At 42.6% G+C, this 25,426-nt stretch overlaps 1 protein-coding gene and 1 long non-coding RNA gene across 2 annotated transcripts in view; one reads left to right on the top strand and one right to left on the bottom strand.

Moving 5' to 3' along the window:
- The window catches only part of GRK5 (G protein-coupled receptor kinase 5), a 161,406-nt gene that overhangs the window by 52,259 nt on the left and 83,721 nt on the right, over positions 1-25,426 (bottom strand). The window contains exon 3 of the mRNA XM_042863942.1: positions 6,385-6,497. Coding sequence (XP_042719876.1) covers positions 6,385-6,497 — 113 coding nt within the window. The remainder of the gene's footprint in view (positions 1-6,384; positions 6,498-25,426) is intronic.
- On the top strand, positions 14,481-16,308 carry LOC122175912. The gene is made up of 3 exons (XR_006177567.1): positions 14,481-15,101; positions 15,338-15,463; positions 15,999-16,308. It is a non-coding gene; the product is annotated as an uncharacterized LOC122175912 (long non-coding RNA).

The following is a 25,426-nucleotide window of genomic DNA, read 5'->3' as shown; positions in this document are numbered from 1 at the left end:
TTGGATCAGTGTTTTGAAATACACTTCCTGATGGGATTCGACATGTGCAGAACTAAACACACACACACACAGAGTATCTAAGATAATTGGGAAGGGATAAAAAGAACATTTACTTATACTTGCATTTGACATTCTCAGAAAATGCTACGGGATGGTGGTGAAGGTAGGAAGTGACAGACAAGGGAAGGTGTGAAAAGGAACTGTAACTGTGAACAGTGTTGATTTCACTGTGGCTCAAGTACTGTAAGCCTGCTTCATTTTGTTTCTGCGTTCATTATTATTTCTCCCCTTGGTGCCACTTTTGAGCCACTTGGCACCACAAGACAGTGGTGCACTTTCAGCCATAGACTGCTACTGCAAGCAGAATTACACACATAAAGAGTCACTTCCTCATGTTCCCTCTGTTGCATGCCTGGGAAAAATACCAATATCCTTGACTCTCAATCTTGTGCTTAAATCACAAGATTCATTCCCTTCTTCCACAATACTCAAAAGCATAGCTAAAATTTGCAAATGCCTAATTGCTAGAAATAACATTATTAGTTAAAATCCATGTGAAACAAAATATTTTCCATTATTCCTTTGATGAATCCAGGCATGTGTTTCAAAGCTCCTGCTCTGAAGTCTAATAGCTTCTCCATGCCCTAGTTAGGTCAGACAGGGCCCTATTCATTGCTCATAAATGAGGAGAGGATTTACAATCACCCTGACCACATGGGACAAGCCGCAGGGAAGGCTCTCTCTGCAGACAGGCATGGATCCTTCCGTCGAAATAGCGAGAGGATGTGGGCTCACTGCCGTTTGTTGCTAACTGGTCCTTCGGCTGCTGTTTTGGAGGTAGTTATTCAGGCGGCTCCTGCTTCCCCAGAAGGAACCCTAGCTAAATATACACATGGGTGTGTAAAGTGCTGTCCTGCAGCAGCCATCCTTGGGATGGGCCACAGGAGATGGGATGGGGAACTGTGATGGTAACCTTCTTTGTGATGAGGCCATGACCTCAGGGATGACCAAGGAAGGGCTGGATAGAGACTGCAACCAACAGACAAGATTAAGCATTGAGCGAAAAAGAGCACTTTGGATGAAACTGGCTGAGTCACCAAGACTGGTGGGGCTCATGTGAGCAGCCTTATTTCTGACATTGCCTTTACTTTCATCTTAACATTCTCTGACTTCCTGAAACTGCATGGTTTAAAACTATGTGTAAAATGAAAAACAGAGCCAAAGGAATCACTCTGGATCCAGGCAGACTGTCCCTCACAGCAGGCATCTGCCAGTTCCCTGGCTGGGTAGGGCACAGCTGCGGGAGTCAGTCCCCTGTACCCACCAGGAGATGGACATTGGAAGGATGCTTCTGGAAGAGCAGGGTTAGGTTTCTCAGTACAAGTCAGGAGCAGTAGAGTCAAATCCTGAGCACAGGCAGCAGATTTCATCTTCTGTTTTGGTCCCAGTTTTATACCTATACCTTGTACCAGCTACCTCCTCTGTTATCCTCAACTTCCTAACTGCTGCAGAGCCTGCTTCTTCCACCTTGATCTCTGATTTCTGCCCTGTTATTGCTCCTGTGCTCTAACAATCATCCTTGCACTTGCCTCCACTGAGATTTAAAGTCTGTGACTGAAAATTGGAAAGCACAAAGCAAACAGCTGGGATTCATAATAACTCACATTTCTAAATGAAAAGTTAACTTGAAACCACATTTTTCATGTTAAAGCACAGGACAAAAAAGAGTCCTTTTGACTGTTTAAAAACACATTTTGAGTTAATGAGTTTGTTGATATCAACAAACTGGCATTTCTGATGGAAAAAGCCTTGAACAGCTTTAAGACACACATACACAGATGGTTTATACACCATGCAAGGGACTTAACCAAATGAAATCTCTCTAACAGAGACACGTTTTTTACAAATGGCACTAAATGGATGCTCGTTCATCCTGTTACCCCAGATAAGTGTAATGTGTAGTGAAGCATTCAGCTGAAAATTCCACCCAAAGTGATGATAGTGTCTCTCAGCCTCTGCCCCAGTGCCTGGATAACACAAGCAGAAACAACCCAGAGAGGCACTGGGGCTACTTTTCTCCTCGTGTACTTTTATCTAGCTTCAGTGCAAAAAACAACAGAACATAGGAGAGAAAATAACTCCAGGTTTTGTTCTCCTTGATCAGAGTTAGCTATTCTCTGCTCTCAGCTCCCTCCAGTTAGTCTAAACCTGATCCACATTAAAATGTTAGAAATCCTCCCCTGAGAATGAAAAAAGTTCAAAAATGATGAATGGGAGAAGATGAAACAGGAAAGTGGCTCAAGAGACTTGCAGTAAAGTATTCATTACAATGGCACAGCAAAATCAGAGAGCCAGCACCCCTTCTGAGGAGAGGACACCAGCAGGAGGTCCCTGCTGCAAAGCCACCTCCTTGTGCTGTAGGCACAGGCTGGCTGGGAAGGAAATGTACGTTGCTAACGGGTTAGCTGCTCACTGATCTGCCTTTCAGCACAGGAAATGTATCCCCCAGCACTTCATTTTAATGGCTGTCTTTCAACAGCTAGAAAGCTCTATGACGTTGTTAAAATATTTGTAAGCACAGCAAAGTGTGCTTTGGAGCTGTGTGTGAATTCTTTGTTAAGGGCTTATGGAGAGCTGATTTAATCATAAAACAGCTCCACGTAATGATAATAGTTTGTTTGAACAGTTCCTTCATCTGAATGGCTGCATAAGAGTTCGGTGAACTACTCGTGGGAGATCTTGTTGTTTATGTGCTCAGATGAGCGTGTGATGTGTGTAATCGCACATATTCAGAGGCACAAGCTGAAGCCATTGGTTCTTTTTACTGGATATTTTCCTCTTTTGAAGTCATGAAATTGTTTGCACGATATCCATAGTAAGAGATGGCTCTGTCCTTACTGCCTCACTGTGTAGCCTAGGACCACTGTAGTCACTCACAACGACCCCACAGCAGAAGCAGGAGCCTTATCAGTTTCATCTTTTAATGTTAGGACCTACTGCCTACAATCATGTATCTTTGTAGCCTATTTTACAACTGACAGGTTGTGGCTAATAACTGGGGAACTGTTCTCAGAAGACATGCAGGAACTTTCAGTTTCTGGGCACTTTAATCTCAGTTACAAGTTGAAAGTGGCCAAGGTGTTAATGAGTTTTAGAGGGAACTAATAGATACACAGCTACACACATGCAGAATGCAACAATACAAACGGCTTTTTCCTTCAGAAAGCCAGCCTGAGTACTGCTAAACAGTACAGGAAACAACAGCAACAACAAAACATTACAAAAACAGATGCTGTGAAAATTAGATTTGCAGGAGTCTACATCAGACCAGGTTAGTTATTTCAACTGACAGCTGAAATAAATGTCCAGCAGAGAAGAGACTTTTTTCCCATATGCACTCAAGTTTGCACGGTCTGGTTGATCTAACCAGCCTTTGGAGGCAAAGGAGCTGGGAGAGTTCTTGCAAAACTTGGTTGCGTCCTAAGTAAGGAAATTGAGCTTACTGGAAGGCTGCTGGGTGCCTGACTCACCTGGGAGCCCCAGTTCCTGCTTTCCTTGAAGACAACCGAGTTCACAATTAAAAAAAAAAAAAAAAAAAAAAAGCTATTAAAAATTAGGAGAGGTCAATTGTGAGCTTCTGCCAGTGACTTACCGAGTGGCCTGGAAAGGTCACCCAGCTGTGCTTTTACTTCGCCTTCTTTCTGTAAAAGATAGGTTCTTATTTCTCAATTTGCAAAAAGCCCTCTGAGCCTCTGATGGACAACTAAACACATTTCTCTATTATTATTTTTAATTTGATATTACAAAAAAGCTAAGCTTTGCATCTCTCATTATAAATGTAATTAAGCCAAAGAAAGCTTTGGCTGCTTCTGCTCAGAGCTTGTTACAGCAGGTGGCCTCAAAAAAAGTTCCATGTTCCTGGTGGCCTCAGAATAGGGCTTTAAAGTCAAACTTCTGGTTTCATTACGGGACTTTTTGCCTAACGTAGGCCTTGGCGTGAATCCCACTACTCACTCAACACAGTGTGACTCCTCTGGGTGAATTTCAGTAGCCATCACCCAACTTAATGGCTGTGCTGCTAGACCTTAATATTGGATAATGCAGGGATTTTCACAGTCTGGGAGCAAACTTGTTTGGAATTTGAGATCGACAAAGGAGACTGCTGTTAATTAGCTCTAAAAAGAAGAACAAATATTCAGACCTCCACACAGCTCAACATTTTGTTCATGAAATCAGTGCTTCATGATGGCAGGTACCTCACTAGAAGGTGCTGGTTGGCTGCAATAAGCACCTGGAGCATCCTCCTGTTTTTGCTTGCCTTGAGCATACCTGCACCGATCGGCTGCCAGCAGTAGCTGTCTCATGACCCTTGAGAGCTGAGCCTTCCCACTGAGGAAACTCATGACCAGCACTAGGAAGATAAGGTGAACTGTAATCATTCAAAACCTCTTAGAGAAACCTTTCCATGGCTGTGCTGATTTAAAGGTTGCCCTTCTTAGCTTGCAAAAATCTGAGGGTAAATTCTTTGGTTTGTCGTTTAAACAATACACTTTCAAACAATACACTTAATGCTGACGTGAGGAAATCTCTAACAAGATGATGCGTGTATTCTCTGAGAAGGACTATTTGTTTCCAGTCATGCAAGTATTGTCTTCATTGAGAATTTTCTATCACACCCCTCACATCTATCAGTCGAAAAGCACAGTGCTGCAATATATCAAGATATGTGCATGTGGGAAAATACCTCCTTTGGTTTACCTGTGAAACTGATTGTGTGCAGTCTTCTGCCACTCAGTGCTCGGTAATCCTATACTCTGGTAAGCACTAAGTGGGGAGTTTTTAACCTACTGCAGGTGTGTTGCTCTATCATTTGCTATTCTGGTAGCATAGAGACCTAGTGTCTACTGCAAGTAACAATTTGAGCCAAATCCTGCTGTAAGCCATCTGAAGAAAAGGTCAATTTTACAACACACTGCTACATTTCAGCAGTCTAGGTGCGAAATCAAACTGCAAAATGAGTCCAATGAAAATGTACAGCAAGAGCATTAGGATGTTTTAAATTATGTTAATCAAGTAAAAAGGTTTACAAAAGTTCAAAGATTGTTTTATGAATTGGGATGGTACCAAATATGCCAACTAAAATTGATTATGGTGCGACTTTACTCAAAACTTTCTGCAATGCAGATTTGTTGTAGTAGCTGTGGTACTAATAAAAACTGAGAAATTTCCCCTCCCAAACTCTTACCTTTACAACAGTGCAACCTTCGCATCTGCTTCTACTTCAAAATAGCTCAGCCACAGCAGAAATTAAAAAATAAAATAAAATAAATACATATTCCTGTTGGTATACACTGCTTTGCCTTTGACCAGCTTTTCTCTAGCTAGTATCAGCTAGAGAGCAAAGGCACTTCGTGATGACAACCGGCAGCTCATCTGCCTGCGTGGTGGGATGCAGCCTTTTGGCTCATCTATGCCCAGCCCTTCAGGAGGCTCGCAGCAAGGAAGCCAGTGAGCATCTTTAAACTGTGAGCAGCTACTGCTGGCACTACACAGAGCCAAACGCTGCCAGACTGGGGACGAACATCAAGTCTGCCCAGGAGGCTGGGGGCACAGCTCAATGGCCGGGTTAGCTGGGAGCTCACTGGGGTGGGAAATGGTGCTGGGTTCTATAGCAGGCTCATCGCGTTCCTTGGTGACCTCAATCAAAGTCATTTCTATACCTTGTGCACCTGTTTTCCTATTTGAAAAAACAAGATATCAACCAGGATGTCCTTTGTAAATCACCCTGGAATCTACTGATGGAGAGGCTTGGTAAGAGCGAGGCATTATTACTGTCACACTCCTCATCCCCTCTTGTCAGTCCATTCATCATCTTCCTTTTCTTCCTTCTCTTTGCCTTCTAACACTGCCGACTGTAATGATATCAGAAGACATTACTCACAACAGCCCAGCTGCTTGTGCTGTGGCCTTAAGCAAGGTTCTGCCTGCACCACAGAGGGCTGCCTGTCTCCCGCCCCTCCTGATGGCTCATGTACCTTGAAGCTGGTCCCAAACCTGGGTGCAGCACTGCCCCTTTACTTCCAACAATGCTGGGGAGCTGCTAGGTTCACCCCTGCCAACAGCTTGCTCAGGTCCAGAAGACGCAATCCCACATCCCATGGAAGTATGATTTCCTGAAGTCAGAGCACTGCGCGTGTCAGGAAAGGAGCTACGCAACAGCACTGCTCTGATCACACACATCTCTGCCAGGGCTGGGTGCAGGTAGAGATCACTGCGTCTTCAGAGCAACGTTTCACTCCTCCTGCTCTGCCAGCAGGGTTCCTCAGCTAGCGGCTGAGGCATGGGGTGGCAAAGCACTGCAAGATCCCACAAGAAGTGACTTACCACCGAGTCGAGGAATCTAATGCAACACTCGAGCTCCGGGCGGGTTTCACAGAACTGCCGAAAGAGAAGCCTTCCAATCGGCTGCTTTTCACATATGCTGCAGTAATCTCTCTCTAGAGGCAATAAAAAGAAGAGAAGCATGAAAATGAGAAGAGCTTTGCCTTTTGGGCTGGCTAGGAGTTTAAAACACAGCAAGTGAGTGCAGAAAGATGATCCCAAATAGAAATGCTTTCTCCCCACCGCGTTTCAAATCTGCAAGTACAAATGTAATGAATGGTTTAAGTCTCAAACAAGACAGGCTCAGTTTTACAGGGCTGATGTATTTAAAAGCACCACAAAGGCCATTCAGCTATTATTCATGAATAATTTCACGTTTTTCCATGGCGGAATTGCATGTACTCCGCAAAAGTACCACACAGACAGGCAGCATTTGTGGGAAATGTCAAGTCCCTGAAATGTGAGTCATGTATTGAAAAGTGCAGGAGCATTAGAGGAGAAGCTGGAATTTGTGACTTTCCTGGTTCCTTCCAGATATGCATTAAAGTAATGCATATTTCCTAATCTCTGGAAATGCACAGTTCACTCTCTACTAAACGTTTATTGCAAAATATGTATTTTTAAAGGTTTCAAAATTTTTATTTACTTTCAGAGCACCAACCTGCAGTTGTTGTACACAGCATCTAGCTGACGCCAGTTGCACATTGTGCTCCTCTACAGACGTTTATTTCTCCATAAATAAACATTGTTAAATGTTGTTCCCCTGTGCTGGGTCCTCCTTGCACCCAGAACCAGCCTCTGCTGAAGCATGAGCTCCCTTACTGTGCAGGAAAAATATGAGAGGGGCTGCCATCATGGACTGGGATTGCACCAGTACAAACAAGGTGGACGTTTTTGGCGAGAGCAGCAGATCTCTCAGCCTGTTTGGAGTTACAGCACTTGCTGGAGACACGTTATTCCTTTAGAAGCACACACATGTCAAACAACATACTGTGTTTCCTTAAGTGTTCCTCTCACCACCCTCCTCGCTGCCATATGGCAGTTGCTGTTATTATGGAAACAACCAGCTTCTAAACACATAACATCACACTGCAAACAGACATACTAAACCCACACAAGTTGTCGGTGCCTTGGTTACTTCTTTCTCAGGCCTGGAGCTCCTTGCGCAATGGCTTTTATTTCCCCTCTGCTTTGTCCCCCCACGTTCCAGATCCCACAAGGACAAATTCTGCAGGCACAAGTCTGTTTGTCACGGAGGCACTCAGCCGAAGGGCTCGCTTGGCACAGGCTGCACCCAAGGACCATGCTCTGCAAAGCCAGGACATCCCTCCTGAGAGGAAAATGGACATGTTGGGCTTGCTGGGCTGCATCTGGGTGGCAGTTGGGTTTCACGTGGCAGCCTGATGGCAGGAGCACCCCAAGAGCACTTCTTGTGAGGAAGACCCATGCTGGCATCATGCTCTGCTCACAGGCAACTGCAGTTTCAGGAGGAGACCTCTGAAGCACCCTCATGGTGTGTGGAGATTAGCTGGGGTTAGCTGGATTTTACCTCAGCGTTTTCTGAAGCAGCCTAGGACAATTCACCCACACCATTTCGTGACTGGTCCTGCCAGCCCACTTGGGATCAAGATTTCACTCAATCTAGACAGAAGACTGCAGTGTTTTGGCACTCGCTGGCAAATAGCACTGCATCTAAATCACTGTGTAAATCTTAACTCGACCGCTAGTCAGCAACAAGTCTGGGATACTGGTTTGTTTGCAAGAGGAACAGCATAACACAGACATGCAGGGCCAGAGGCCCAGCGTGACACTGAGCAGCCTTGAGCTATCCTTGCAAATGCTGCAAGTTCTGACTGCTTGGCCAACAGCTCTCTCAGCAAGAAGGTGAAGGAATATGTAGCCAGGCACAGCACTAAGGCAGGCGAAGGAGGGAGGGAAGTGCTCGAGTGCATCAGAATGCCAGTTCTCAGTGTCTCAAGGGATGGGCAGGAAGCTGGAGCCCAGGTGAGGTACACTGAAGCTCAGGCGATGCAGCTGCATCTACCTGATGCTGCTTTCTGCTGTCATGATTATCTTATTCTTCTGAGGGTACAGAAAAAAACCCACACTCTGATGCTACACGAGCGTGCAAATTGCACTTTGAGTAACTGTGCTTACTAACACATAAGGAAAAGAAAACAAGAAGACAAATACTATTGCAGATGTAGATAATCTAAACGCAAAGATGATATGAGCATGATGTGAGACGATATGCTGCACTTCAGCAGTATCTGATTTGGCCAGCACATGGGAATGGTGACCTGTTTGTAATGAGGAAAAAGGAAATACCAGAAATAATCTCCAAAAACACAAGAGCCAGACCAGTTCCCTGGAGCCATCCACTCCTTGGTAATGCTCATTTAAGTGCTGGATATACCGATACAGACAATAAATACATGATGCAACTGTTTTCATTCCTTGTAGGTGACATACAGTATTTTCTTAGGCCTAGTTTTGCACTGACCTCACCGACTCAGCTCCAGGATCCTGCTCTCAGCTCATTCTTGGGATGCACAGGGCATAGCATGGACTGAGAAACAAAAACACCTCTCTCAGCTCGCGCAGAAACAGAGTGGATAGCTTTATAGCACAAGGAGCAAAGCATAGCAGAGGTGTTGCTTCAAAGAGGCCCAGCTGAGGCACCCAGAGCCGTGCCGAGGAGCTGCTGCCTGCAGGCAGGGGACAGATGTGGATGGAGGGAGCAGGAATGGTGGATCCCTGGGGTCAAGCGCCGTGTCGTGCTCGGCCTGCCTGCCAGCAAAAATATCCCTCCAGTTTCAAAGTTTGAAAAACAGAAAGAATGATTTCCTGAGGAAATGGAAATGTTAAACACTTGGAAGTGAAACCATATGCTTACAATGATGAAGTGTAATGAAAACAGCCCTGAGAGTGATATCTTTGGTCGTTGGACCCTCCTGTTTCAGCAGTATTCTGCTCAACACCTGCAAAGTCACCCAAAATGGGGGTGAAAAGCTGGGTAGCTTGAAGGCTTAGAGGAGCAGCCACTTCTCACTAATGCCATGTCTTTTGTTTAGAAAATATAACCGGCAAATCGCGCGGGCATGAAAATGAATGATCTTCCTGGCAGAGTAACTAAGCAGATTATATAGATTAAATTGTTTATGAAGAGTTTTTATATAAAAATCATATAATAATTCTAAAGAGAAATAATATTTACTCTAAATTCTACGGACTCATTTTTGCTGTACCTTATAGCTCATGTATTAAAATACTGCTTTAAAGAGCACACAGAACATACCAAAATAGTCACCTCTGTACGCAGATAATGCCATCAGCATTCAAGGTCTATAGCATATCTGTTCCCTAACATATTTTGGAAATGTCCTGAAAAACTCCCAAGCACGCAGCTAGGAAGAACAGTCCTATTAGTACCATTCCATACTGGTCAAAGCACGCTGTTGATGAAGTGGAAAAAGTAAAATGAGGTAAGAAAGAAAGCAGTTGCCAAGAAGTAGCTGACTTTCAAGTAAAAGGGAAAAAAGCTAATACTTCATTTAGATATAAACCCCTCTGTGCTTTCTGAAGACTTTTTGTCTTAATTTGCTTTTTACATATCTGGCTTTTTCAGAAGACTCAAAATATCACCTTAGCAATTTCAGACAGAAACAATGGTCTGTAGAGAGATCAGGTCCTTCCTCCTCTTTCACATTTGCCATAAATGTGGCTGTTCATAGATATAGCGTTGAGCTTGAAAACTGGGTGACAGCCCTTGGCTGAAAAGCAGTTTCTTCTGACATAATTTCACGTGGTGCAACCTGCAGGTGTCTAAGTGAGAAACCTTTCCTCACACTGCTCTGGGAAGTTGTACTTCTCTTTCTGGACCGAAGCCCTGCTTTTGAAGGGCTGCTGATCCAACACCTGCTATCAGCTGGCAAGGCTTCCTCGTGCAAAATGCCTATGAGGTGTGATGTGCTTAAGTTTAACCTCACTTCTGAAGTGTACAAAGGCCAGGAGCATCTTTCCAACCTTCTGGCCATTGCTGGTGTGCCTACTGATGGCACTTATGTACTATCTATCAAGCAGCCTTTTACTTCCGTTTTTAAAATACTGGAGTTCCAAGAGAAGGTATTTCAAAGAGATGCATGGAGAATCACCAAGAAGTCATGCATCATGCAAATTTGTTCTTGGCTTCTGGATCTCTTCTCCCATTGGCATTAAATCAGCCTGGACATAATTTGAGTGAAATCCAAATTCTGCTGCCTAAAAATAAAAACAAATCAAAACAAACAGAAATTCCTCCCGAGCTCCTGGAAACCCAAAAGGGGGCGTAATGACAGTTGTTCTTTATCCTGCTTACGCTTAAGTCTCTAAAGGACCCGAGAAAAGAGCTCACCTCCCTCTTCCAATTCCTTTTTTAAGTTGAATAAAAATGACAATCTCAGAAATAGAAGCTCCAAGTCCAGTACTCATCTGCTGCTCTGCCTCCAGCCTTCATTAGTCCAGAACAACAAAAAAACACTAAAAACTTGGAAAAAGAGATCCCAAGCTGGACAATAGGAAGCAGTAGCAAAGCCCAAACTGGCAAGTAGACCTTTGCAAGATGGCTGGCACACTGAAAATGAAAATGTCCATGGTGCTGAGGCCTGTCAGAGTGATTCTACCAGCCATGGGTTGGTAGAAACTTCAGTAGAGCTGTCTCAAACTTGCAACATGACTGATGTCTCAGTCCCCATTCAAACTGAGGGGGAATTCTACGAAAGTAGATTCTAACCAACCCAGCCCAAACCCCCAACCAGATCTGTTATTCTTTTGCACATCTCTGCTTTCTACACGTGAGCTCTCTTACAGGGGCACTCGATGGTAAGGAGAACAAAAGCAAGAATGAAAGGCAAGAATAAAAAACATGCTACAGAATCTTACAGCCCATCGTACAGTTTGTACTTTCAGCAGTTTGATTCTTTTTGTCAAAAAAAAAGACCGCAGCCTTTCAAGTATACAGCAATATTTTGTGTCCAGCTGGGGTACCAATGGAAAACATTGTTTCTTTAAACAGCAAATAACCCCATCTAGAGCTATAGTAATACAAATACATTTAAAGTCAGTAAGTCTAATGCTAGGGCTTATAAATATGTCTTATAATTTACTTCTGCTCTTCTCCAGCTGAAAGTGAAATTACCACTGCCTACATATAAACTTAATAAATAGAACATACTAAAGTGCCTAGTCTTTGAGGCTGATGAAAGTTGCTTCTTATCAAAGACTCCTTTGTGCATGCTTTAAAAGGATTTAACTTGCTTTGATTGCATTATTAACAGTGTCTGTGTTGCTCTTGTATCTCAGAATAGGCTGGAAAGCTGGAACATTAGTTCTTACATTGAACAAAAGTCACTTTGCCATCTATAATAAATACGTTTCAATACAAAAGATAATCCTTGTGTTCAAAAGCAAGATATTAAGGCTGGCCACGCTAACACTTCTGCACACCCGGTTATTACATTCAGATTTCTCTATATTCGTCACTACGGGAGATCTCACAGCCAGTCAGAACTTCATAAACTTCGTTGGAAACTCAAGATATTTTCAGTGAGAAACATGTCAGGTTTCTTTCTTTCAGACACTGAAAGTTTGGGCCCATTTCTGAGGAAGGAACGTGGATACTGCTCCTCGAACTGCAGCACCTGGCCAACTACATACGCAGTGACCCAGTGAAGGACTCCGTTGTCGGTGCGACTGCTCAGGCGTGGGAAGAAGCAATGGAAATGAAGTTACCTGTCCTTTCTTGTGTGCTTTTTTGCTGCTTTCTGAGTTTTGGTGCTGTTGTTGCTGATTTGTTGTGTTTTGTTGTGCATATGGAAACCTGTTGTTCGGATGCTGAGGACTCTGCATTTGCCCTGTCTCCAGGGATGTGTTTAAGATGTGAGGCAAGCCAGATGGTTAGAAAATACAAGACAGGAATAAAAATGCCTCATTTTGCTTCATTCAAAAATTCCCAGGAACTGTGGCAGTAAGTCATGTTACAAAAGCCTAATACAAGCAGCTAGACTCCTGTGGGAATTCAGTTACCAGTACAAATTATATTCTGCATCCTGCAGACCTCAGTGGCATGCTGTATTTATAACACGGGGCTAATAGCACTGCCCTACCTCAAAACAGTGTGGCCAGAATAAGTCTATTAAAGTGCGTGAGCCCAGAGTGCTGCTGGATAGCCCTGTGGCTCTCTGCTATTTACGTGCGACGCGAAGCCCCGGAGCGGAAAGTTAATCCAGGAGAACACAGCAGAGTCTTTTTATACATTAACTGCTATACTGCTCCATAACTTCACCTGGCACTTCACAGAGATTAAAAATGACGATGCAGCCCCTGTCCTGGAGAGTGTTTGTCTTGGCAGGGCCAGTGCAGCACAGGTGCACGACTGCGATGCCGGAGCCAAGGCTGCGATGAAGCTTCCTGGTGGCAAAAGCGCGCTCCCTCGGACAAGAAATATTTCATCTGCTTTCTCTGTTTTTAATAAAATATGGACGTGTCACACCTTCTGTTAGGACAATGGTTTGACAAATTCCTTGTTTTGAAGAACGGCTCTTCCCAGTTTGTGGCTAAACCCAGCACTTCATAGCTGCAGAAACTCAAGACCTGCCTAGTAAGCCCTGGGGAAAAATACATTTTTTGGCCTTGGCTGCTTTTTTTGCCCTTGAATTTCGGATTTTCTATAAGAAACTTGGAGACCCTCATCTATGCTATCACAGTGAACGTTGTTTTGGCACCAACTATCCAAGTTTAATTAATTAAAAATACAAATGCAATCAAGCTTGTTTAAGACAATGGAATTACCCCAAACTGGTATTAAGCCCTGCCAACTTAATTTTCTCTGCTTGTAGGCTGCTTTTTTAAAAAATAAACAAAATTTAATCTCCTGATCATTGAACATCTAATGTAATTATTCAGATTCAGACAGTGTTTGCTTTGTATAACTCTGCTTATTTCCACTCTTTTCGTGGTATTAGGCTCCAGGGCTGAAGTCCACACATCACAGCAGAATTACACTGAAGATGGAAGGAGTCCAAACCTTAGACTTGGATCAGTATGGAAAAAATGTTTGGAGAATATTGTAACAAATTCACAGCTAAATGCACTTTGGTGATACATACGGATCTGCTCATTTGTTTTTTGAAAGCAGCTGTATTGAAACTTTGCTCACAGAACTTTATTTGAAAGTCAAATTCCGCAAACAGTTGCATAAATATGTTTGCACGAGTATCTGAACCAGAATGCCTATGTGGCTTTGTTGATTTTGGACAAAGCTCTTGGCAGGAAGGATAACAACCCACCCACCCTCTTTGCAGCAGCAGCAGGAGGGTCACACAAGACACTGCGTGCTCAGTGCAGCCACTGCACCCAAAACCAGGAGTGGAGTGCAGAGCCTGAGGTGGACCACAGTAGCTGGGAAGACATTAGGTAAGCCAGCCTTGCTACAGGAGGGAGAGCAAATGCTCTGCTCTGACCCTAAGGAATTCTCCAGTGGAAGACAAGTTCTCATGCTAACGGAATCCATTCCCTCCATGCTTGTCAGGAAAACATCCCCACCAGGGGCACATCATTCCAGCCCTCCTCTGAAAGCTCTGCATCATCTAAAACATTCTCATTTAGACAACTGCTTCATTCCCACGTGGCTCACTGAACAAGCCCCGAGTTCCAGTGTAGCCTGCAGATGCTGCTGGGTCAGGAGCCTGTTTGCCTCCAGAAGATGGAGCTTGCTGTTAGTGCTGGAGCCACTTTAAGTGACAGAAGCAGAAATTTATTTTTGCATGAAGTACTGGGTGCAGGGAAAGATAAATAATTGTTACAAGTCATGAAGGTGATGTGAGGCCTGCTGAAGGGGACGGAAAGATTCCCATCAATTCCAGGGGGTCTTTCATCAAGCTTGTCTCTCCCGCCTCTGCCAAACACAGTTTAAATGAATAAAACACTCAGTATGTCTCTCAGTTAGCACGACAGTGGAAATGCATGCACCTTGATTAATGGCCAGGAAATCTGGATTGTGAATGTGCAATGTGAGTATTTTAACATCTTTTCTAAACTGAAATTGTTGGGTATAGTGTTCTTCAACACATGCTTTATTTTGCATTTGGCATCCAGTTAGAATAACAGTGCACAGACAGGGAACAGAAAGAAAAAAAAGAACACGAAGACTGATAGACAGGCGGACAGATATCTTCTGCTAAATAAAAAAACTCAAACGACTAGTTAAATCTGGTTGCTGTTCCCATAAGTTACACTCAGAAAGCATGTGCCCCTGGATCAGTGCCTTTGATGAGGTTTGCTGAGCACACTGTCTGAACTGTTGTCTTCGAGGCTGGTCACAACGCTATTCCGGGTGCGGTGGACTTGCAAACCTCTCCATGTGGATCACAGAAGATGCACCAGCACCAAGACTTCCCAGCGCTTGAATGCGGCGTTTGTTCTGCAGCCCCAGGGGAAAGGCTCCTCACACCACCGCTGCGACTACTGCGCTGACCAGAGAGAGAGTTTGTCGTTATCTGCTGCAGCTACTTTCAACAATGTCTCTGCGGCAAGGTCAGAGGAATGGAAAAAATCCCTCAAAGAAATATGAAAGCTCACCTCAGAAGTGCCCTGGGAAACGTGGAGAACAAACACTTGGTTGTTCTCATTTTGTTCTACTTTGGATTGAGATGACAGAACTGGATGGCTTGTACTAAAAGAAGGTAGCTACTGAGATTTTTTTCATTTGGGACTTTTCTGTCCAGTCTTAGAGATTTCGACCGAAATGCCTAACTTATTTTCTGTCTAGTGCTGCTATTTAGACTCCTTTCTGGTGATATTCTGGTAATACGTGTTGAAAGAAAATTTCAGTGAAAGTTGTAATTTGAATGTTCAAGGTTATGAAATCTACAGAACTGTTGCTGTTGTACATAGCACAAAATAAACATCTCGATTCCAGGAAACTGAAGGAGACATCTTGTGAATCGCTTGCTTAAGACGAAAAGACTTCTGCAAAACTACTCTTCGACTCTAAACTAGCCTGGTTAGAAATCGAAGCAGCCATCTAAACTAAACCTTTACCCAGGTCAGTAAAATGGCAGAACATATATAACCACCAGCACAGTCACTCTGCAAATGCATATTGAAGCAGCACACCTTGCTTGCGAGCACATATTAAAGGTATTCACAGAGGTTACTGGCTGTGCATGCCATTCAATAGTCACTGCAAGGTCTAAACATCTCAGCCCTTTTATTAATGATTCCTTCAACAAAATGCTCGATGTCTTAGTTGTTACTTCACTGCTAAGCTTACTTTTTTTCTCTGAACTTTTCCTCGTGATGTTCTGAAATGCCAGACTTCAAGCACAACAAAACTTCTCAATATTGAGCAGGCAAATTATGTTTGGAAGCAGTTCTCAACCCCAACCTATAAAGAAGGAACGTTACTGCACAATAAGCTCCACTGTTAACCTAAATAATCAAAGGGACAATATACAAAAAAAAAATCACTGACTAATGATACGCTGCTAAGTTATCACTTCACTGGGTCTTTGTCCTAACTACAGATGTTCTGCTTGCAATAATCCACACACTGATTTTGACCTGCTTTGTATTCCCAGTCTGAGCTGACTGCCTGCTAGATGACAGCCCTGTCTGAGTGGGTGTGAGGGAGCTGAGCTGCTGACTGAAAGTGGAATGAACAGCAGAAAAGGGATTTTGAAGTCATTTAGAAACCTCAAATACACCAAGAGAACCTGTGCAACAGGGGATGGCCAATGGAAATTTTTCTCCTCCCTCTTAAAAAAGGTCTTCAGTACTGAGGGTCTCTTTGAACTGTATTTCTCAGATGGATGGAGACAGCATGGCAGCTGGTGTCCATACCCAAGAACTGTGAACAATATTATGCAGGCCTACAAAGAAAATGCAATTTTAGAGAGACCTTCTGATTCATTTTTATTAACAAAATGGGTTGTCATTGGGAAACTAGGCGAGCATTTCTGCAATACTAAAAGCTATTCAAATATTTGTATTTTTTCAGTTTATCTCTGTTTTTTTTATCTTTTTTTGTTTAGTTTCACAGTGTATTATGAATAATGTCATATCCTTATGAAATGGGGTTTTTTTTCCCCAAAACATTTTTTTTCTAAATTTCAACATGCAAATACAAACGTTCTGCAACACAAAATGTTGGTGTTCTCTGCAAAACCAGAAACCCAGGCTATCATCTCCAGAGCTATTGAAAGAATTTTGGAGAACAGAAGACAAAGTTAAGAAGACCTCCAAAAAGGGCTGCCCACCTTGTGTTTAGAAACTGAAAATATAATCAGAAATTTTACTTCCCAGGTGGAAGGTGATACTTCAACATCCCTCATCCTCTAGATCTGAAGAAATACATCACAGAGTGAGCTCCCTACATGTTCTCCAGCACTTAAACAAGTGCTGGAGCAATCTGTCACTTTGCCAGCAATATTCCGTAGCCCAGCTGCATTGCTACACTGCCACTTCATTAGTGAGCTTATAGAAGTTCACAAAATACAGGAGTCAACGTTGCCACACGAAATTACATCTCTAGAGATAGGCATATTCTCCTATAATGGTGAGCTATAAGAACACTGTGAGAACCATCAGTCTCAGCTAACAGTCAACACCCACACTATTAGCATTGGGGTGCACTGTCTTCTGAGACACAAAGTGAGCCCAGGAACTTTTCTGAAGACAGGGATTTCCTCTTCAGCAGCCACATTAAATGTGCTTCTATGAAAGGAAAAGGGAAAAAGGGATGGAAAAGAAGAGCCACATGGCTGATCTGAAAGGAAAGCATGTTTGCGCCGACACTGAAACATTAGAGACATTGTTCGAGTGCAGTTCATCCTTGCAAAAATATTATCCTCACTGCGATGCCAAGGCTGGTGAAAGTATGGGCTTCCTGCCATGGAAGTGCTTGGTATTTATGCTAGACTTGTCATGGGGCTTATTTACTCTCTGCGCCCAACATTTCAGACACACTCAAATGTAGTGTTCATGCCTTGGCAAGAACTTCTCATTCATGCATTTTCTCTTGGTCCCTTTGAGGAGTCTTCATTCTCCAATGTTGCAGCGGTTGAAATTTCATTGCTTGCTGAGAAAACCAACACTGATTAATTTCATCCTACTTGCATGGAAGAGGTAAAGTATGCCGGTCTCTAGCCAGGGACAAGGAAATCCCTGCTGCTTACATGCCATATTGAATAAGCAGCCCATGGTTGCAGCCATCAGACTTTAACAGTCTTTATTCCACCCGCAGGAAAAAAGCAATTAACCACAGCATCATGGGAAGCAAACAGGAAGTAATACAACGCATTCACTTTTGATTAGAGAAAATTTTTATAAGGCACAATATGCCACAATGAAGAATTCAGCTGTAGCATTGCACTGACACTCCCCAGATCATTAAAGGAACATGACTGAGGTTACAAAGTTAAGCCACAAAACCTAGGAACAACCTAAATTAATGTGGCCCATGTAGCCTGAATGCCATTCCTCACTGTGCATGCATTCTGGTACAGTCTTTAATTACATCACTGCAAACTTTTTTTCCCACAGGACCTTTGCCCCATTCAGCACACAGAACGGACAGTGCTTGCTTAATGAGCAGCTATTCAGTATTTCATTTTCTCCTCTGGTTCAATGTGTGGCCCTAGACTTTATTTACTGCGCACTAGCAGGCCTGCTCTGGAGACAGAATGATTCATTTCCCCACGGATCTTTCTGCAGCATTCTCCATGTAGTCTTCAAATACTGTACAACTATTCATGGACCCATTTTCACATCACCTCTAGGAGATGTCATTAATCCAATTTTATAGATAGTGAACTTAAATATCTGAAGAGTGAAGTGAGAAGTATTCACTGATTGGTGCAACTTGTTTCTGTGTACTTAACCTTATACACAACTCAATCTGTTCAAAGCCAATCTTCCATTAGCTTCAGCTGCAGATATTAGTATGGATACCCAAAAATCTCAAAGGCAACTACTCAGAAAATGAAAGCTGTACACCTAAAGGCCAACTGTGCAAAACTCATTTTAAGTTACTTGCCTGTCATCACATAAGACCTAGTTTGACCAGAGGGCATCCGTGTCCAGCTCCCCAGCGCGTCACACAGCTGCTCTGCCCATCCAAAATTCCCTTTGCTGCTGGCTCTAACACACTGCCTCCTGGCCTCACCAGCACCTCACACCTGCCTCTCGTGTCTGATTCCTCGCTGGGATTTCCTACTGACAACGTATTTGCAATTCTTATCTTGTTGCTGGTGTTTCCCCTTTCCTCCCTCCTCAGTGGTTTTTTTCCTAGGGTCTCTCTAGATCATGACTCTCCTTTATGGGATCTTTCACTGAAATACACCGAGGTGGCCCCTCTTTCCCTTTTGACTCAGAGGATGTGTAAGTAGATGAATAGCAGCAAAATACAGTTAGACTCTGTAAAATCTTGAGTATTTAGGAGAATAGCTGTGGTGGTGTCATTTCACTTTCAAGACTACAGTGCTTGTTACTTGCTGGACTGATGACCTTTCTTTGTATTTCTCAATGCAGTTTTCAGCCTATTTCTACTAATAAAAAATAAAATCAAAAGCAACATCCCAAAATAAATCAAGTAAAAACAAAATAAATAAACGAAACAAAACAGAAGCCAAAGAAACCTAACCCACAGCACAGAAAACATCTAGCATGAAATATTTCATCCTACATAATTCTGTCAATATCTTAATTTTATAATGTGCAATATTAGGCAACCTTTAAGATGGACCGTGCTACCCAGCCTCCAAGCAACAGCAATCCTTACAAGTTTTGACTTTGGGAAGAACATATTTATTATTTATTATGTGTTACGGAGCCAGTCCTGCCTGCCTGATGATCTTTTATGACCTTGATCTGTGAGCAGTTCCACTGAGTTCAGAAGGCTGGATTGGAAAATTCAGTGATGCTATTATCTTTGAGGGTTATAAGGGAATCAAAATAAAAATAGCTTCTTTTCCAGACAATTCTTTTTCAGACTAAATAAGCAAATATGAAACAGCAAAATTCAAGGAAAAGAAAAACTTTACAAGGTTTTGGCAATGTTTGGTGCAATTTTATGTTTTGTAATAATTAATAATCTATTTATCAGGGATTAATATTACCTTACTTTCCTTGAATTCCAGTTAGTCCTTACATTATGCACAATCCACATGAGCTCTCTCCTCTCTCAAAATTTCTGGCACAAATATGAGCCTCTTTGGTAAGGACTCATATGGTTATGAATGTCTGGACGGCCTGAGTAATGAAAGGCCATTTGGGGCTGAACCATTGACCACAGATTTAACTTGCCAGGAAGAATAAAGCATAAAATGTAAATTAGGTACTAATAACCCATTTTCCTTCTGAATCCTCGGTACAGATATGCAGCAAGAAGTGCAGATTATGTTTGGAGAGGGATTTTGGAATAATCTGCAGTTAAAAATATTGTATGGGACCTTGCGTTGTGGCCTCAGAAGAGACTGAATTGTGAGTTGCTGATGCTGCCCTTGAACCCACTTCAGTCAATGGAAAGTTTCATTGGCACCTGAATTTGTTGCTTTGGGTAGCTGCCTAGCTACCAGCTAAACCCAGCACATAATACTGTCATCAGGGGAAGAGGAATGTGCAGTCCAGCAAGCAAGACATGCATGGAAAAGTACATTTCTCTCAGCATGTTTTGCAATCTCCATGCTTCTCCCTCCCCATCTTCCTTTCCACTGATCTCATCTGTGAAGTCAAGAAGAAACTGTAGAAAGTAGCACTTGCAGGGCAAGATCATTTAACTGCCTGCTGAGTGCCCAACATCAGCTTAACTTAGCTGTGATATTCTTAGTGGGGCCATCCCATTACCAGAAAGAGATGTTCAGATTTGTTTGTCACTCATGGGATCCAAAGGTACTTGAGGTTGTATCAGTTCACACAGTGGATTTGGGATTGGAGCTATGGAGTTGCCTTCTGTTGGCGTGCACTAATTTCTTGGGAAACAAGACTACATGTTATTTAAGTCCCAACACAGTGTTTCTGTTGTGTTCAGAGCACACAAAATACTTGTTCTCCATGCGTGAACTCCAGTCTCCAGTGGTACTGTGTAAGAACGCCCAAGCCTTCAACTGCCCCCCAAGAAAGCCATTGTTCTTGCTCTTCTCACTGCAGCCCAGCTACGAGGAAATGACAAGTTTCCCGTTTCTCAGATAGGTCCAGGACCATCTAAAAATAACACCTGTGAAACTAGCTTCTTGAATTAATTACGTCCAGGTAAAAATAAACCTGAAACACAAAATGGAATGCCCATGCCCTTGTCCCTAATGAGATCTATCATTTCTTCTCCACCTCATGGCATGCCTCTCTTTTAAGTGAAACCCCAAAGCTTGCTGCCTTTCAGTAGATCAGTATGTCTGACACGGCTGATTAAACTCACTCTTCGACATCCAGCTCAGTAAGTTTGATCATTATTTGCACTTAGTAAATAAGATAATTCAATCAATAATTTTGTAAATGAAATAAATGTTCTCAGCCTGTAAAGAGGAAAGGCGTTAGCAAAACAGACTCCATGGAGGAAGAACTCTTTAATTCATGAATGCACTTAAGTAACAGATCCTCCACGCAGCCTCTTACAAGAGGAAGTCAGTGCTACTTAGCTGCTATGAAACTTACAGACAACAGAGCGGTGGATCACTGCTCCATCCTTGCAGAACTGCCTTGCTGGAACAGAGATCTGCCTGACAAATCTCCCAGAGGACAGCAAAGCAGAGAAAGCGAAGCCCTGCCTATTCGTTCACTCTTCCTGTTATTAATTTGCACTATTATTACTAATAAAGATTATTTTACTGTGCTAATGCCTAATTGTGACATGGAACCAAGGAGAGCATGGTGCTAGGCACTGCGTAAACACAGAAAAACAGGGCGTCCTGCTGCAGTGAATGGAAGGCTTTAGACAATATGAATAAATATCCATCCCTTCTGAAATCCTGTTGGAGCCTCCTTCCAAGTAATCTCGGGTTCAACCACTACTACTGATGCAGCAAAACAGAATCAAGATTGACTCTGGTAAAGACTCCCTAAAAACACATTCTGGCAAAACAGAAACAGACTAAATAAGCCTCGTGAGGAAATACATATTTGTGAAACTGCCCTGATTTAAAAGATATGTTTTCTGTCCCTCACCCTTCACACAGACCCAAGCTATGGTAACATGCTGGAGATACATCATGTGATAATTCAGGAACACTCACTAACTCTGTAGAAAAATCAGTGATAACACAAGAGTAAGCAAATAAATCTTGAGATTGTGAAGCAAAGCAAAAAAAAAATTAAAAAGAATCCACCATGATCTGGTCTGGTGCACGCTATCATTACCAACATGAGTTCATGATCCTGAGAGGGGAGCTGATGTGCCTCACCACAGAGCAGTTCTTGGGGGCAGATTCATTATTAGCAAAGCACAAGCTCAACAGTTTGCTCTCCTATAATGATCCAACAGTGACACTCAGGTGAGCAGCAAATAAACATTCAGGCTGGAATTTGGCCAGGGCAGTAGACTGAATATTCTGCACTTAATGAGAAATGCCGTACAGGCTGCAATGTCCAAGCAGAGCAGGAATGAGCTCAATTAAAAGATCTCATCTGAAAGTTCCCTACATAACAAGCTACAAAGACCAGCATTTACCAGCCCTGGGAAACATCAAGCGTCGAGTTGACTCTGACTGCAACTGCCAAATGTGGTATAGCACTTGGAGAACATTTACTGTGGATGAAAGCGAGTGAGTTTTGCCTTGGAGGGTCCTAGGTATGTCCCACAGGAAAAAAAACTGCAAAAGGTCTCTCTTCCTCCCTGCTGTTGGCCAGCTTCTCTTGTACGTACCATCATGCTCTCAAATGAACTCACTCATAATGTGATGACAACCTTCCCATTTTTTGGATGCCAGACTTTAAATGAAAGGAAATTAGGGTGTTTGGAAGGGTGTCACTTTATCCTCTGCCAAAGACCTGGAGAATTTTCTTTCTTTTTTTTTTTTAGGAGCAGCCAAGCCACTTTTGATCACATAGTCAACCCACTGAGCATGGCTGATGTGCCATAAAACAAAACTAAACACATTTACTTCATAACTGTCTATTCCTTTTTCTCTTCCTACCCATACTTTTTTCCTTCTATTGTTCTATTCACTTTACATGCCCAGGCTCTACTAGTTCTGGCCTTGTATATCTCCCTCTCCCTATCTTCACTTTTCCTGCACATTACTTTCTCCTCCTCTCTCCTAATTTAACCTAGTCTAGTCTTACCTACCCTAATCTCACCTAACCTACTTTAATCTAATCTCTCCTCTTTCTTCCTTTGCTCTTGTTTCCCTTTCATTTTTCCTGTTCAAACAGAAAGTAGTTTGGCCACTTCCAACTTCAAATTGGTTGTGTCTTACAGCAATTCACTAACAGAAATAACATGATATTTAAGATAAAAATGCCCAGCTTATGGCATTTCCTTCAGTTTTGTCGCTCTAACTCCACTGAATTCAGCAGAGTTGTGGTGAATGGAAAAACAAGATAATTGAACAGGCATTAGTGCTTTTGGTTATTCAGTGTGACTGTCGGTACTCGAGAAAGAGCCCCATGGGCATCTGCATGCTAGGAGACAAGCCTTGTGGGTGCCTGCTGTTACTTATATAACGATATTCCCATCCTGTTCTATCTATAAATTCACAAGGACTCACTAAACTGTTTATTTTCCATTTATAACTGTTGAAAGTCTCTAACATGAGCTCTAATACTATTCTAAACGCCACTATCTGAAATTAGCTGTAAATCTCTCGTGCTGCTTAAGCTCAAGGAAGTTCACTGATCTTGAAGTTTGGTATCTAGACAACAATCTTCTTTAAATAGCTCGCCCAGAGATATAAGCTAAACAGAAAGGTCGTAGACTTGAAAAACCTTGAAGAAATAGCTTCAAGACACTCTCCAGGCAAGGTCAGTAACTCTGCCATAACACTGACTTTCTCAATACTTTTAATTCTCAGAGGAATATTAATATTAATTATCACAATCATGGTGAGGTATCAGTAAAAACAAGAGTTTTCCTTCAGTCTGCCATAGCCCATAGCAATATCAGTAGCCAAACAGATGTAGCTCCATATTGTACAAGGGAAGTTTCAATTTATCAGTGAAGTTGGAATGGAAAATATTAAGAGCATCTGGAGACACTATTCCACATCTGCTGAAGATAAAATATGTAATTGTATCAAGTGGGAAAACTCATAAGAAATATAGGATTTTCTCATAAATGTTAGTAATTTACATTGAAATGTGCTTAGAACAGTTAGCTATATAAGTAATTCAGTACTGGTGAGAGTAACACGCAGTTTTGACCGCATTGCTAAAGTCACAGCCTTGACAGTGCCCCCAACAAAGTCCAGTCCCTGGTTATTGCAGGCTGCTGTTATCAGACAACGCCGTCTCAGGAGAATTACCAAAAACTCTCCGTATGTTTCTCTAGTGGACACTGAACATCACTGTCACAGAGCATAGAACTGTTGAACGGCTCGTGTTGAAGGGGCCTTGGAGGTGATCTAGTTCCAACCTACCCTCCTCTGAGGTTGTCAGAAAATGCAGCGATTCACCAGACACAGAGCCGTGTTCACAGCTGTGCAGATCTGGGCAATGTCCACTGAAAGTTTGCCTATCTTGACAACACTGGACTGCTGCTAGCGCTTTCTTGTCCCTGTAGAGCTCTTCAGAAGTCCCTGGGGTTGTGCCAGCTGGTGGGGCAGTGCAGAAGAACAAACTGCCCCTCTCCTCTGTAACATCTTCTGTCTGCCATTAATGACTAAAACTGCTATCACGGAGCAGGCCGTTCATCCTACCTGCATACAGGAAAAACTGACTGGCATTTTAACTCAGCTGAAGCATTCAGCAGTAGCCACATGATGAATTGTCATCTTAATTCTCCTGTTTGCCTGATGGGCTGCAAAGGCAAGGAAGCAGTGATGAATGTAACGGCAGCAACAAGATGTAGCCACGCTGATGATTTTTTTCCCCAACATTTATCAGCAAATCCAGATGTTTACTGCTTGCAACTCTCCAGTTCATCAGTTTAAATGAAATAAAATGTTAATGCATATTTAGATGTTTGAATCACATTTGAGTCTCCATCATTCTTTTGGTTAGTTAGCAGCAGTCAGATAGGAAGCACTACTGAAGAATGTTCTGGACACACTTTCCACCACCTTTTTTTTTGGTCAGAGGTTCATGTATTGGTTAAACATTATAGTATTGAGTCCTGCCTTATAATTCTAACCTACTTATTTTTGTTCAAAAAGAAAAACAAAACTTACTGATGGCAAAATGTAAATGCTGTAGAATGCATCTCCGTATATCCTGAATGAACACAGGATGCTAACCAGCATCTATTCCTATCCACTGTTGCTTTCTCTTTACCCTACTACCACCTTTTTCAAATGCGTTTTGTTTGCTAATGCAATATATGACAGAAAGGAGTTGGAGCGTCGATAACACTTCAACTGTTCTTTTCACTTCCTAACACCCCTTTGCAAAAGCAGTGCATTACACAGGAATGAACTGAAGCTATAAAATGATTAACTTCAGAGTATGACAATTTGCCTCTTTCTCAAAGAACCAGTCCTTTACATTAAGAGCGTTGCATACACATGATTTATTCTGATGTCTTCAGTTCTTTCTAAACAATTCAGCATGAAGCACCACAGCACAGTCATCTTTGGTTTGGGTGGAGTCCTTCAGAAACATAAGGTACAACTGCTAGGTCTTAATAAGCCCACGCTGTCACCCTCTTCTGGTGATACCATGCACACCGCATCGAACTACCTGCAATTACACCTTGTGAAGTGCCCTGGACAAATAGTTTCTGTTCTTTTCCTGGGAGCTTCCATCAGTGCAAACCCAAAGTGCATGTTATGGTGCTTATTTTTCAATCCCTGCTGTGGGGTTTTTGATAGCATTTCCACGATTGCCTTAGTGTTCTATTACTCATCTCAGCCCCATACTGCCT

Source organism: Lagopus leucura, unplaced genomic scaffold, assembly GCF_019238085.1.
Source record: "Lagopus leucura isolate 7727_CA_CO unplaced genomic scaffold, USGS_WTPT01 Super-Scaffold_741, whole genome shotgun sequence".
NCBI lineage: Eukaryota > Metazoa > Chordata > Aves > Galliformes > Phasianidae > Lagopus > Lagopus leucura.
Note: the sequence above shows the minus strand (reverse complement) of the source record. Positions and strands in the feature narration are given on the sequence as shown.